The sequence below is a fragment of the Haliotis rufescens genome, unplaced genomic scaffold, assembly GCF_023055435.1.
Source record: "Haliotis rufescens isolate VD_foot unplaced genomic scaffold, xgHalRufe1.0.p SCAF_15, whole genome shotgun sequence".
Taxonomy (NCBI): Eukaryota; Metazoa; Mollusca; class Gastropoda; order Lepetellida; family Haliotidae; genus Haliotis; species Haliotis rufescens.
In genome coordinates this window covers 8,351,272-8,365,990 of record NW_025963835.1, presented here as the reverse complement: position 1 = coordinate 8,365,990, position 14,719 = coordinate 8,351,272, and the positions used below count along the sequence as shown (strand labels likewise).

At 41.5% G+C, this 14,719-nt stretch overlaps 1 protein-coding gene across 4 annotated transcripts in view; it reads left to right on the top strand.

Annotated features, from left to right (window-relative positions):
- LOC124121190 (calcium/calmodulin-dependent protein kinase kinase 1-like) overlaps positions 1-14,719 on the top strand; it is a 226,473-nt gene that overhangs the window by 190,918 nt on the left and 20,836 nt on the right. For all 4 annotated transcript variants that reach the window (XM_048396109.1, XM_048396111.1, XM_048396108.1 and 1 more), the window contains 5 exons: positions 278-303; positions 2,175-2,228; positions 4,596-4,669; positions 5,152-5,239; positions 9,347-9,475. In XM_048396109.1, the coding sequence (XP_048252066.1) occupies positions 278-303; positions 2,175-2,228; positions 4,596-4,669; positions 5,152-5,239; positions 9,347-9,475 (371 nt within the window). The remainder of the gene's footprint in view (positions 1-277; positions 304-2,174; positions 2,229-4,595; positions 4,670-5,151; positions 5,240-9,346; positions 9,476-14,719) is intronic.

Below are 14,719 nucleotides of genomic sequence, written 5' to 3'. Positions count from 1 at the left end.
CCAGTGGTAGTCGCCCCATGGGGGATGTAGGGGAGACTGATGACCAGTGTTAGCCACCCCATCGGGGATGTAGGGGAGACTGATGACCAGTGGTAGTCGCCCCATGGGGGATGTAGGGGAGACTGATGACCAGTGGTAGCCGCCCCATCGGGGATGTAGGGGAGACTGATGACCAGTGGTAGCCACCTCATGGGGGATGTAGGGGAGACTGATGACCAGTGGTAGCCACTCAACAGGTAGTCCAGCTTATGTTAACATGTACATTTTTTCATTTCAGAAGAGCGTGAAAAATACAGCGGCAAGGTGAGTCTGAAGGGGAGAGGTTGTCTGCTGGGAATCTGGTGCTTCTCCAGTGCCAGGACTCCCTAAACAATGTCACTGGTGTTGGCTTATTGTAACATATATATCCCCAGTGCATGTCTGTTGATGTGACAGTGCATGTCTGTTGATGTTACAGTGCATGCCTGTTGATGTTACAGTGCATGTCTGTTGATGTTACAGTGTATGTCTGTTGATGTTACAGTGTATATCTGTTGATGTTACAGTGTATGTCTGTTGATGTTACAGTGCATGTTGATGTGACAGTGTATGTCTGTTGATGTTACAGTGCATGTCTGTTAATGTTATAGTGTATGTCTGTTAATGTTACAGTGCATGTCTGTTGATGTTACAGTGCATGTCTGTTAATGTTACAGTGTATGTCTGTTATTGTTACAGTGTATGTCTGTTGATGTTACAGTGTATGTTTGTTGATGTTACAGTGTATGTCTGTTGATGTTAAAGTGTATGTTTGTTAATGTTACAGTGTATGTTTGTTGATGTTACAGTGCATGTTGATGTGACAGTGCATGTCTCTTAATGTTACAGTGTATGTCTGTTGATGTTACAGTGTATGTTTGTTGATGTTACAGAGTGTGTCTGTTGATGTGACAGTGTATGTCTGTTAATGTTACAGTGTATTTCTGTTGATGTTACAGTGCCTGTTGATGTGACAGTGTATGTCTGTTGATGTTACAGTGTATGTTTGTTAATGTTACAGTGTATGTCTGTTGATGTTACAGTGTATGTTTGTTAATGTTACAGTGTATGTTTGTTGATGTGACAGTGTATGTCTGTTGATGTTACAGTGTATGTCTGTTGATGTTACAGTGTATGTTTGTTGATGTTACAGTGTATGTCTGTTGATCTTAAAGTGTATGTTTGTTAATGTTACAGTGTATGTTTGTTGATGTTACAGTGCATGTTGATGTGACAGTGCATGTCTCTTAATGTTACAGTGTATGTCTGTTGATGTTACAGTGTATGTTTGTTGATGTTACAGAGTGTGTCTGTTGATGTGACAGTGTATGTCTGTTAATGTTACAGTGTATTTCTGTTGATGTTACAGTGCCTGTTGATGTGACAGTGTATGTCTGTTGATGTTACAGTGTATGTTTGTTAATGTTACAGTGTATGTCTGTTGATGTTACAGTGTATGTTTGTTAATGTTACAGTGTATGTTTGTTGATGTGACAGTGTATGTCTGTTGATGTTACAGTGTATGTCTGTTGTTACAGTGTATGTCTGTTGATGTTACAGTGTATGTATGTTAATGTTACAGTGTATGTTTGTTGATGTGACAGTGTATGTCTGTTAATGTTACAGTGTATGTCTATTGATGTTACAGTGCCTGTTGATGTGACAGTGCATGTCTGTTGATGTTACAGTGTATGTTTGCTGATGTGACAGTGTATGTCTGTTAATGTTACAGTGTATGTCTGTTGATGTAACAGAATGTTTGTTGATGTTACAGTGTATTCTGTTGATGTTACAGTGTATGTCTGTTGATGTTACAGTTTGTCTGTTGATGTAACAGTATGTCTGTTGATGTTACAGTGTATGTTTGCTGATGTTACAGTGTATGTCTGTTGATGTAACAGTATGTTTGTTGATGTTACAGTGTATGTCTTTTAATGTTACAGTGTATGTCTGTTGATGTAACAGTATGTCTGTTGATGTTACAGTGTATTCTGTTGATGTTACAGTTTATGTCTGTTGATGTTACAGTTTGTCTGTTGATGTTACAGTGTATTCTGTTGATGTTACAGTGTATGTCTGTTGATGTTACAGTTTATGTCTGTTGATGTAACAGTATGTCTGTTGATGTTACAGTGTATGTCTGTTGACTTTTTCAGGCTCTGGACATTTGGGCCATGGGAGTGACTTTGTTCTGCTTTGTCTATGGTCGAGTAAGTACCACTGCCTCTTCAACACTTGTGACATGTTCAAAACAGTATGCTATTCAGGTGAATTGAATACATTTTGTTTATGATTTTACCATTGTACTGAGACCATATATGCTTAAATATTCTTAAAATGTGCTATTCTCATTGAAATTTGTGAAGTAATGTTGCTGAAGCCACTTTAGACTGAAAGCACTAGTAATATATGTCCCTGTACTGTTGAACACAGTTATAACACACAGCATTGTTGCAGATTGTTAGATATGAGTTGATACTTTAATTAGTGTACTGATGACAATTGTGATGACTATCAGTTTTCCATGTCACCATTAAGTGCTTAAATATCTCAGTGGAAAAGCTCTGAGAACACTCTACTTTGGAGGTTACAAGAGTATAATGAATAAACCTGATTGAATTGTTAAGCAACTCGGTAAATCTGAAGACTGGTACCTGTGTCCTGCCAAACAGCGTCTGTGTCATTACCTCCACAGCACACAGAAGCACTGGTACAGATGTAGACTGTTTCCAGCCAAACAGCGTCTGTGTCATTACCTCCACAGCACACAGAAGCACTGGTACACATGTAGATTGTTTCCTGCCAAGCCATGACTGTGTCATTACCTCCACAGCACACAGAAGCACTGGTACACATGTTGATTGTTTCCTGCCAAACAGCGTCTGTGTCATTACCTCCACAGCACACAGAAGCACTTGTACACATGTAGACTGTTTCCTGCCATACAGCGTCTGTGTCATTACCTCCACAGCACACAGAAGCACTGGTACACATGTAGATTGTTTCCTGCCAAACAGCGTCTGTGTCATTACCTCCACAGCACACAGAAGCACTTGTACACATGTAGATTGTTTCCTGCCAAGCCATGTCTGTGTCATTACCTCCACAGCACACAGAAGCACTGGTACAGATGTAGATTGTTTCCTGCCAAGCCATGTCTGTGTCATTACCTCCACAGCACACAGAAGCACTGGTACAGATGTAGACTGTTTCCTGCCAAGCCATGTCTGTGTCATTACCTCCACAGCACACAGAAGCACTGGTACAGATGTAGACTGTTTCCTGCCAAACAGCGTCTGTGTCATTACCTCCACAGCACACAGAAGCACTTGTACACATGTAGACTGTTTCCTGCCATACAGCGTCTGTGTCATTACCTCCACAGCACACAGAAGCACTGGTACACATGTAGATTGTTTCCTGCCAAACAGCGTCTGTGTCATTACCTCCACAGCACACAGAAGCACTTGTACACATGTAGATTGTTTCCTGCCACGCCATGTCTGTGTCATTACCTCCACAGCACACAGAAGCACTGGTACAGATGTAGATTGTTTCCTGCCAAGCCATGTCTGTGTCATTACCTCCACAGCACACAGAAGCACTGGTACAGATGTAGACTGTTTCCTGCCAAACAGCGTCTGTGTCATTACCTCCACAGCACACAGAAGCACTGGTACACATGTAGATTGTTTCCTGCCAAGCCATGTCTGTGTCATTACCTCCACAGCACACAGAAGCACTTGTACACATGTAGATTGTTTCCTGCCAAGCCATGTCTGTGTCATTACCTCCACAGCACACAGAAGCACTGGTACAGATGTAGATTGTTTCCTGCCAAGCCATGTCTGTGTCATTACCTCCACAGCACACAGAAGCACTGGTACAGATGTAGACTGTTTCCTGCCAAACAGCGTCTGTGTCATTACCTCCACAGCAAACAGAAGCACTGGTACAGATGTAGATTGTTTCCTGCCAAGCCATGTCTGTGTCATTACCTCCACAGCACACAGAAGCACTGGTACACATGTAGACTGTTTCCTGCCAAACAGCATCTGTGTCATTACCTCCACGGCACACAGAAGCACTGGTACAGATGTAGATTGTTTCCTGCCAAGCCATGTCTGTGTCATTACCTCCACAGCACACAGAAGCACTGGTACAGATGTAGACTGTTTCCTGCCAAACAGCGTCTGTGTCATTACCTCCACAGCACACAGAAGCACTGGTACAGATGTAGACTGTTTCCTGCCAAACAGCGTCTGTGTCATTACCTCCACAGCACACAGAAGCACTTGTACACATGTAGACTGTTTCCTGCCATACAGCGTCTGTGTCATTACCTCCACAGCACACAGAAGCACTGGTACACATGTAGATTGTTTCCTGCCATACAGCGTCTGTGTCATTACCTCCACAGCACACAGAAGCACTGGTACAGATGTAGATTGTTTCCTGCCAAACAGCGTCTGTGTCATTACCTCCACAGCACACAGAAGCACTGGTACAGATGTAGACTGTTTCCTGACACATTTAATATTGTGCTTTGTGACGCCAACATCACTTTTAATTTATAGGTGCCTTTTGAAGATGAATTCATCTTGGGACTTCACAAGAAAATTCTGAAGGATCCTGTAAGGTTTCCTGAAATGTGAGTAGCATGAAACAAGTGTACTGCCGTTGGTGGCATCACATGACACTTGACTGTAAGGAGACAGTTTAACCATCTTGAGTAGATGCCACATGTTAGCAAGCAAATATTGCTTGATTGTAGAAGTCACTATATATTGTTTGTTTGTTTGATTGATAGTTGTTTAACGTAGCACTCAACAATATTCCAGCTATATGATGGCAGTCATTAAATAATTGAGCCTGGACCAGAAAATCTAGTGATTGACATCATGAGCATTGATCCATACAATGGGGATATGAAGACATGCATCAACCAAGTCAGCAAGCCTGACCACCTGATCCCATTAGTCTCCCTTTACAATAGGCAAAGTAGCCTTTTACGTCAAGCATGGGTTCCTGAAGACCTATTCTACCCAAGGTCTTCATGGGTGCAGTATCTGTTGAAATTAATACTATTGATACACACATTGTTACTTTCCCTTTTATGTTGTCTCTTACCAGGCCTGCTGTGTCAAATGACTTGAAGAATCTGCTTCTGCGAATGTTAGAAAAGATCCCAGATACTCGTATCTCTCTCAATGAACTGAAGGTAATGTACCAAGTGTCTTCCTTCTCTCGCCAGCAGACTTCCAATGTGTATTAATGCCCGACATGGTCACTCTGTAGTCAGAAGACTTGCGATGTGTACTGATGCCAGACATGATCACTCTGTAGTCAGAAGACTTGCCATGTGTACTGATGCCGGACATGGTCAATCTGTAGTCAGAAGACTTGCCATGTGTACTGATGCCAGACATGGTCATTCTGTAATCAGCAGACTTGCCATGTGTACTGATGCCAGACGTGGTCATTCTGTAGTCAGCATACTTGCCATGTGTACTGATGCCAGACATGGTCACTCTGTAGTCAGCATACTTGCCATGTGTACTGATGCCAGACATGGTCACTCTGTAGTCAGCAGACTTGCCATGTGTACTGATGCCAGACATGGTCACTCTGTAGTCAGCATACTTGCCATGTGTACTGATGCCAGACGTGGTCATTCTGTAATCAGCAGACTTGCCATGTGTACTGATGCCAGACATGGTCACTCTGTAGTCAGCAGACTTGCCATGTGTACTGATGCCAGACATGGTCACTCTGTAGTCAGCATACTTGCCATGTGTACTGATGCCAGACATGGTCACTCTGTAGTCAGCAGACTTGCCATGTGATTGATGCCAGACATGGTCACTCTGTAGTCAGCAGACTTGCCATGTGATTGATGCCAGACATGGTCACTCTGTAATCAGCAGACTTGCCATGTGTACTGATGCCAGACATGGTCACTCTGTAGTCAGCATACTTGCCATGTGTACTGATGCCAGACATGGTCACTCTGTAGTCAGCAGACTTGCCATTCGTACTGATGCCAGACATGGTCATTCTGTAGTCAGCAGACTTGCCATGTGATTGATGCCAGACATGGTCACTCTGTTGTCAGCAGACTTGCCATGTGTACTGATGCCAGACATGGTCACTCTGTTGTCAGCATACTTGCCATGTGTACTGATGCCAGACATGGTCACTCTGTAGTCAGCATACTTGCCATGTGATTGATGCCAGACATGGTCACTCTGTAGTCAGCAGACTTGCCATGTGTACTGATGCCAGACATGGTCATTCTGTAGTCAGCAGACTTGCCATGTGTACTGATGCCAGACATGGTCACTCTGTAGTCAGCAGACTTGCCATGTGTACTGATGCCAGACATGGTCACTCTGTAGTCAGCAGACTTGCCATGTGTACTGATGCCAGACATGGTCACTCTGTAGTCAGCAGACTTGCCATGTGTACTGATGCCAGACATGGTCACTCTGTAGTCAGCATACTTGCCATGTGTACTGATGCCAGACATGGTCACTCTGTAGTCAGCATACTTGCCATGTGTACTGATGCCAGACGTGGTCACTCTGTAGTCAGCAGACTTGCCATGTGTACTGATGCCAGACATGGTCACTCTGTAGTCAGCAGACTTGCCATGTGTACTGATGCCAGACATGGTCACTCTGTAGTCAGCAGACTTGCCATGTGTACTGATGCCAGACGTGGTCACTCTGTAGTCAGCAGACTTGCCATGTGTACTGATGCCAGACATGGTCATTCTGTAGTCAGCAGACTTGCCATGTGTACTGATGCCAGACATGGTCACTCTGTTGTCAGCAGACTTGCCATGTGTACTGATGCCAGACGTGGTCACTCTGTTGTCAGCAGACTTGCCATGTGTACTGATGCCAGACATGGTCACTCTGTAGTCAGCAGACTTGCCATGTGATTGATGCCAGACATGGTCACTCTGTTGTCAGCAGACTTGCCATGTGTACTGATGCCAGACATGGTCACTCTGTAGTCAGCAGACTTGCCATGTGATTGATGCCAGACATGGTCACTCTGTAGTCAGCAGACTTGCCATGTGATTGATGCCAGACATGGTCACTCTGTTGTCAGCAGACTTGCCATGTGTACTGATGCCAGACATGGTCACTCTGTTGTCAGCATACTTGCCATGTGTACTGATGCCAGACGTGGTCACTCTGTAGTCAGCAGACTTGCCATGTGATTGATGCCAGACATGGTCACTCTGTTGTCAGCAGACTTGCCATGTGTACTGATGCCAGACATGGTCACTCTGTAGTCAGCAGACTTGCCATGTGATTGATGCCAGACATGGTCACTCTGTAGTCAGCAGACTTGCCATGTGATTGATGCCAGACATGGTCACTCTGTAGTCAGCAGACTTGCCATGTGATTGATGCCAGACATGGTCACTCTGTTGTCAGCAGACTTGCCATGTGTACTGATGCCAGACATGGTCATTCTGTAATCAGCAGACTTGCCATGTGTACTGATGCCAGATGTGGTCACTCTGTTGTCAGCAGACTTGCCATGTGATTGATGCCAGACATGGTCACTCTGTTGTCAGCAGACTTGCCATGTGTACTGATGCCAGACATGGTCACTCTGTAGTCAGCATACTTGCCATGTGTACTGATGCCAGACATGGTCACTCTGTTGTCAGCAGACTTGCCATGTGTACTGATGCCAGACATGGTCACTCTGTAGTCAGCAGACTTGCCATGTGATTGATGCCAGACATGGTCACTCTGTTGTCAGCAGACTTGCCATGTGTACTGATGCCAGACATGGTCACTCTGTAGTCAGCAGACTTGCCATGTGTACTGATGCCAGACATGGTCACTCTGTTGTCAGCAGACTTGCCATGTGTACTGATGCCAGACATGGTCACTCTGTAGTCAGCAGACTTGCCATGTGATTGATGCCAGACATGGTCACTCTGTAGTCAGCAGACTTGCCATGTGTACTGATGCCAGACATGGTCACTCTGTTGTCAGCAGACTTGCCATGTGTACTGATGCCAGACATGGTCACTCTGTAGTCAGCATACTTGCCATGTGATTGATGCCAGACATGGTCACTCTGTAATCAGCAGACTTGCCATGTGTACTGATGCCAGACATGGTCACTCTGTAGTCAGCATACTTGCCATGTGTACTGATGCCAGACATGGTCACTCTGTAGTCAGCAGACTTGCCATGTGTACTGATGCCAGACATGGTCACTCTGTAGTCAGCAGACTTGCCATGTGTACTGATGCCAGACATGGTCACTCTGTAGTCAGCAGACTTGCCATGTGATTGATGCCAGACATGGTCACTCTGTTGTCAGCAGACTTGCCATGTGTACTGATGCCAGACATGGTCACTCTGTAGTCAGCAGACTTGCCATGTGATTGATGCCAGACATGGTCACTCTGTAGTCAGCAGACTTGCCATGTGATTGATGCCAGACATGGTCACTCTGTTGTCAGCAGACTTGCCATGTGTACTGATGCCAGACATGGTCATTCTGTAATCAGCAGACTTGCCATGTGTACTGATGCCAGATGTGGTCACTCTGTTGTCAGCAGACTTGCCATGTGATTGATGCCAGACATGGTCACTCTGTTGTCAGCAGACGTGCCATGTGTACTGATGCCAGACATGGTCACTCTGTAGTCAGCATACTTGCCATGTGTACTGATGCCAGACATGGTCACTCTGTTGTCAGCAGACTTGCCATGTGTACTGATGCCAGACATGGTCACTCTGTAGTCAGCAGACTTGCCATGTGATTGATGCCAGACATGGTCACTCTGTTGTCAGCAGACTTGCCATGTGTACTGATGCCAGACATGGTCACTCTGTAGTCAGCATACTTGCCATGTGTACTGATGCCAGACATGGTCACTCTGTTGTCAGCAGACTTGCCATGTGTACTGATGCCAGACATGGTCACTCTGTAGTCAGCAGACTTGCCATGTGTACTGATGCCAGACATGGTCACTCTGTTGTCAGCAGACTTGCCATGTGTACTGATGCCAGACATGGTCACTCTGTAGTCAGCAGACTTGCCATGTGTACTGATGCCAGACATGGTCATTCTGTTGTCAGCAGACTTGCCATGTGTACTGATGCCAGACTTGAGGCTACTTGCTGCAGAATGATTAACTGCCAACTAACATAAAATGCAGTTGCCAATCTTGGTTCTTACCCCCAAATAGCTTGGTCTTGAAAATATTAACTGAATAGCATGTGCTGTATACTGGTTGAAGAATGCTCTCATTGCGTCCCCTGTGAGTGATTGTTGTTGTCTCCAGGACCACCCGTGGGTAACCCGTGACTGCCAGCACCCACTGCCCACAGAGGAGGAGAACTGCAGTCTGGTTGAGATCACAGATGAGGACATCGAGAATGTCATTAAACATGTGCCCAAACTAGAAACACTGGTATGTATAGCTTTATCATGTTTCAGTAGTTATGTTTATTTTCACTTTCTTACAGTGTTGCATTCCAGGCCTAACATTGACACTGACAGCTCCAGATTTTGTCAAAAGATCAAATGCCAACAAAGTATCATTATTTACTTCCTACCCTTGAAATGTAATGTGTAAGGAGTCAGAATACTCTGTATTCCAGTGTCTACAGCCTCTGAGTATAGTTTCAGGCCAGGTTTTCCGTGACCTTTGTTTCGCACTCAATCCAAACTAAAGTACTCACGGAAATGAAAAAAAACTGTTTTTTCGATCTCAGATTTTAAATAAATGCAGTTAATATACAATATATATAAATATTCAAACAACTCAATTAGTACTAATTGGGTCTTGGCACAGCGTATCAAAGGTTTTTATGTCTTTTTACACATAAAAGTGTGTAAAAATATGAACAAAACAGACTATTGTGAAACTGAGCATAACCAGGTGTTAGTAGATCAAGGTGAATGTCCATGACCTATGACACCTTGACGACAGATGAAAACAGGTGCTTGAAACCCACGTGCATGTGATTTGTCAGTGGTTAGTGATTTGTCAGTGGCATTGTGGGATAGTGAATCATCGTCAAAATATCAGAACGTAAAAGTAACATATTCCCTTCTCAAACAACAACTTACATGTCATTATTATTATGTACATAAACATAGCTGTTATTTTTATTGTTGTTTTAATAACTTTTTTCCAGGCTAATTTGCATAATGCCTATAGCCTGTTTCTGCCATGTCAATTTGGACTAGTTTTATTTTTGAATGTTGAAAGTGCCTACAAATTACCTCGTGTAATGTACATTTTGTATTGAGCACTGAGATAAAACTAGCAAATCCAGACTAGTACTTTTCCAGTTGTTTTGTTATTTCGTATTTACATCTACATAATGCTTTGTGTCGATTATTAAATCCAGCAAAACAGGTTTTTTTCATTTCCATGAGTACTTTAGTGATGCCATGTCTGACAACCATTCATACCTATCTGATACCAAATGGATATCTTATTTCGTAATATGAAATAAAAACCCATCCATATTGATATAAAGTAAAATCTAAGCTTGGAAGAGTCTGGATGTGACCTATATTCAAAATCTTTCAGGTTCTATTTTTTCCTCTCAGATTCTAACATTACAGTAAATACTGTAAATCGTGAAATTAATGCGTCTCCAAAAGAATGCGACTGCTGGCCCCAAGCCAAAAATGCGACTCAACCTGAATGCAACTGCCCCTTCCTCTCAAGCATCAGTGAATTTAAATCTGAAGAAAATGTCCTCTGTCAGGTTTACTGGAGAATCCTCACCTAAATCCAATCTTACTTAACACCCAATCCCACACCAAATGGCACCGCATATTAGAGTAGAGTACTTCCGCTAAAACAATACATGTGTGCTGGCTCGTGTCGGCCTCTGACGCAGTTGCAAAGAACAATGAGGGAACTTAAGTCATATAGTCGGATTTACCACGTTTTGCACGTGCTTAGACAGCACGTGCTATGTCATACTTTTGTTTTCTCCGCGAAGCAGGTATTCTAGCTATCTGTTCAAGCTTAACATGTCTTCAAACTAAGGTTAGATCATGGAAATTGTAACTTGTTTCATGTGAGAGTCATCATGATATTTTAATTTAGTCAATCTTTTACCAAATAAGAAAACAGAAAAGTATTAGGACAGCTTTAATATTCAATAAAGTAACTTTTATACTTGGTTTAGAACTTAAGACTTATTTTGAAGTTTTATTTAAAGTTTTATTTAAAGATAATACCCATTTGAGATTTTATTTCACATTCACTGAAGCGTGGATGATTTGCATACTACTTCTTGTGTATAAAACTATAGTGCCTGAATTACCTCCCTTAGTTTTTGCTGATACCCACTAGGCAAGTACTGTGCGTTGTCAACATCTTTTGTGGTAATGTTTGGGGTACCGTTGCAACTTCCTCTGAAGTGGGCTGCTTGGGACCCTGACTGCTTACTTAACTAAACAACAAGAAAGATGGCCATTGTCTGTCTTGTGACCATGTGCTCCTCCACCATAAACCATTCATCTTAAAGAGATCATACCAGCCGTGGTGGCCCTAAAAGGCACTCAGATCCATTATTTAACATGGCCACAATATTTGGCCATTACTGAACCATTCTGCATGTATCTACATGAAAGTTTACTCAGTATAATGTGGTATGGTTACTGTTACATTGTGTTGTGTATTGATACTTGTTATCCCCCCGGCATATAATGCGGGGGCATATAGCGATCAGCCAGTCTGTCCGTCTGTCTGTCTGTCCGTAATCATTTCCTTTTCCGGGGCAGAACTCGAAAACAGTTCAGTGTATTTGATTGAAACTTGACATATCTATCAGTCACATACTGAAGTTGTGCCTTTTGCTATTTAGGAATTTTAGAAATTTTTATTTTTTATGTTTCCATGGTAACAAGTTGGACTTAGGTTCTATAAGGGTGGTGTTCGTTTCCAGAGTGTAACTCAAAAACCGTTAAATACTTTCTTACAAAACTTTGCATGTCTACCAGGCACATACTGAACTGGTGCCTTTTGCAGTTAGGAATATTATACATTTTTATTTGTTATGTTTCCGTGGTAACAAGTTGGACTTAGGTTCTATAAGAGTGGTGTTTGTTTCTGGAGAGTAACTCAAAAACCGTTAAATACTTTCTTACAAAACTTTGCATGTCTACCAGGCACATACTGAAGTATCTTAATTGGACAAGACATGCACCTGTCTGGCATCAACTTACGTAATGAAATACCCAAAATAAAATTTCAAAACAACCAAAATTATATTCAATATTGGACATATAGTTGTTCATTATTATGTTATTATTTCTCTTCATCTCGTCTCAGAATGACACAATAAAAAGATGCAAAGAAAGCTCTATTGGTATAGAATTATCAGGATAATCGTTTAAGGTTGAACCAACGGGGTACCTGGCATGGATTGTATTTTATACATTTTACAATTCCTGGAGAAATTAAGTAAACAGTTTAATATCCTGTGATCAAAATATTGAAAAAAGAATGAACCCATTGATTATATAATGCAAAACGAGAGGAATAATTCGTGAATTGTTTGTGACTAACGCGCACCTGGCGAATCGTTAGGTATCACTGTTCTGTGTATCAAACGACATAAAAAAACCAATTCCAAGACAATTCTTTCAGAAATGTGTGCATATATTTTACCGAAAAAATATCATCCATTTTGTGAAAGTAATCTGTTTTAGTTATAAAATAAAATGAAACGGCTATTCATGCACATTGCTAATATGAACTTATAATATTGACTATTGCACATCCCAAGAAATTTGTACATGCTGCAGTTACATTTACACTTCATCTTATAACACTCCTCCAAAGGAAAGAAATATCGTATTCGACACTAAAAACCTATCAATTGTTATGTAAACAAGGTTCTAACAAACAGGAGATTATCAAAGTTTCGTTCATACATGTTGTGGCCTATATTTACGTATGATATCATTTTGAACATTGACAAATGTCCAAAGTGAAATTAATTGTGTGATAAAAATGTATTGTATAAAAGATATGCAAAATCTACATCATAACTGAAACTGTAAACAGCATGATACAATGATCGTGTGCACTCTCATTCAAGGACCTTCACCTCAAAGAAATTACCAAATATGTACAACAATGTTGACGTATGACATCACTATACCTGTGACCGACTTTTACAAAATGGCGTGTTCACTGTCAACAGTACGCGGGATTTTACGAGGGGACTTTCGTTGATTCAGGGATCGTATATACATAAATGTGACATGTAAGTAATCATACACATTCTGACAATCTATGTACTGTTATTTGTTGTTATAATTTTCATTGAACCAAACCGAAATAGTCAGAAATTCCGATAAATACCGTTGTTGTTGTGTGTGATTTTGCATCAGTCATGGTGTCACACAGGACGGTAACTTTGCAATGATTTGATATTTTCAACAGAAATTGTCAATGTATCTATTTTAAATTCCATAATTCTTCCTACGATTCTCTTCCCATGCATATTCTGAAAATGTTGAGCCAATATATTGAACGAATAGACGAATGGATAGCTCAAAATAGGAGAAAATGCTACACTGTGTAAAATCTGTATTTTGCTTTGTTTACATTTCAAACAAGTGCAGTTTTTCGAGCACAGCGTTCGTTTTCACACCTTACTTATTTTGCTTGATTTCATCCAGCCACTTTGTATTGGTGACAAAGACCATTTTTCATTCGATTCTAAAATGTGTGAGGAATTCAAGGATGTGTGTATCGTAGCTAAGTTTGAAATATACGTGATGTTACAGGCACCTCGTAACCGGTGTACCTGAAACGTGATTTTGTAAACACTTTCAAAAATGGCGGAAAGTTCACTTCGGCGTTCGTTTTTGCGTATTTTCCAAAACATTCTGAACGATTATAGGGTTATCGGAGCCGTTTTGGAATGATCATTGGTGATTTCATAAAGGACAGATACCCGTGATCACTAATGTGCTATTTTTGAAATTCATTTCTTGGAGTAAATATCGGAAATTTAGATTTCAAAACATGCTGTAAATAACGCGGTGAGTGGTGATTTAGTAATGTGTACAAAATGGTGACATTTACGAAGTACCTAATTTTCAGAGGTCATTTTTAGTACTTTTGCTTGGCCTAAAATGTCAGTGGATGATATCACAGAACAGGGAATCTCCCAGCTTATTCAAAACTGTGAAGTGTATTAGTGTGCATGATGTACTTTCAATTTTATTCCACTTCAAAGTGAGGGTTGTAGAGGAAGGACATATATGTCCCTGTGGCATCCAGGGGGTTAAATTGAAAAAAGAACAAAAAGAAAAAATCTGTTAATAGCAAAGGCACAACTACATACCTGCTTGATAGTTGTAAAAACTTTTGAGAAGCTAAGTTGTATGGTTCGGGAGATATGGTCTGGACAAGAGCACTACCCTGAAATTTCCTAAGTTCATCATATTTTGATGGAAACGACAAAAATATAAAATTCTAAAAATCTCTAAATAGCAAAAGGCACTTCTACTGAGCCTGATTGTTAAGTGTACCAAGTTTTGGGAAGCTAGGTTGTACGGTTTTGGAAATATGCTCCGGACAAGAGCACTACCCTGAAATTTCCTAAGTTCATCATATTTCCATGGAAACGACAAAAATATAAAATTCTAAAAATCTCTAAATAGCAAAAGG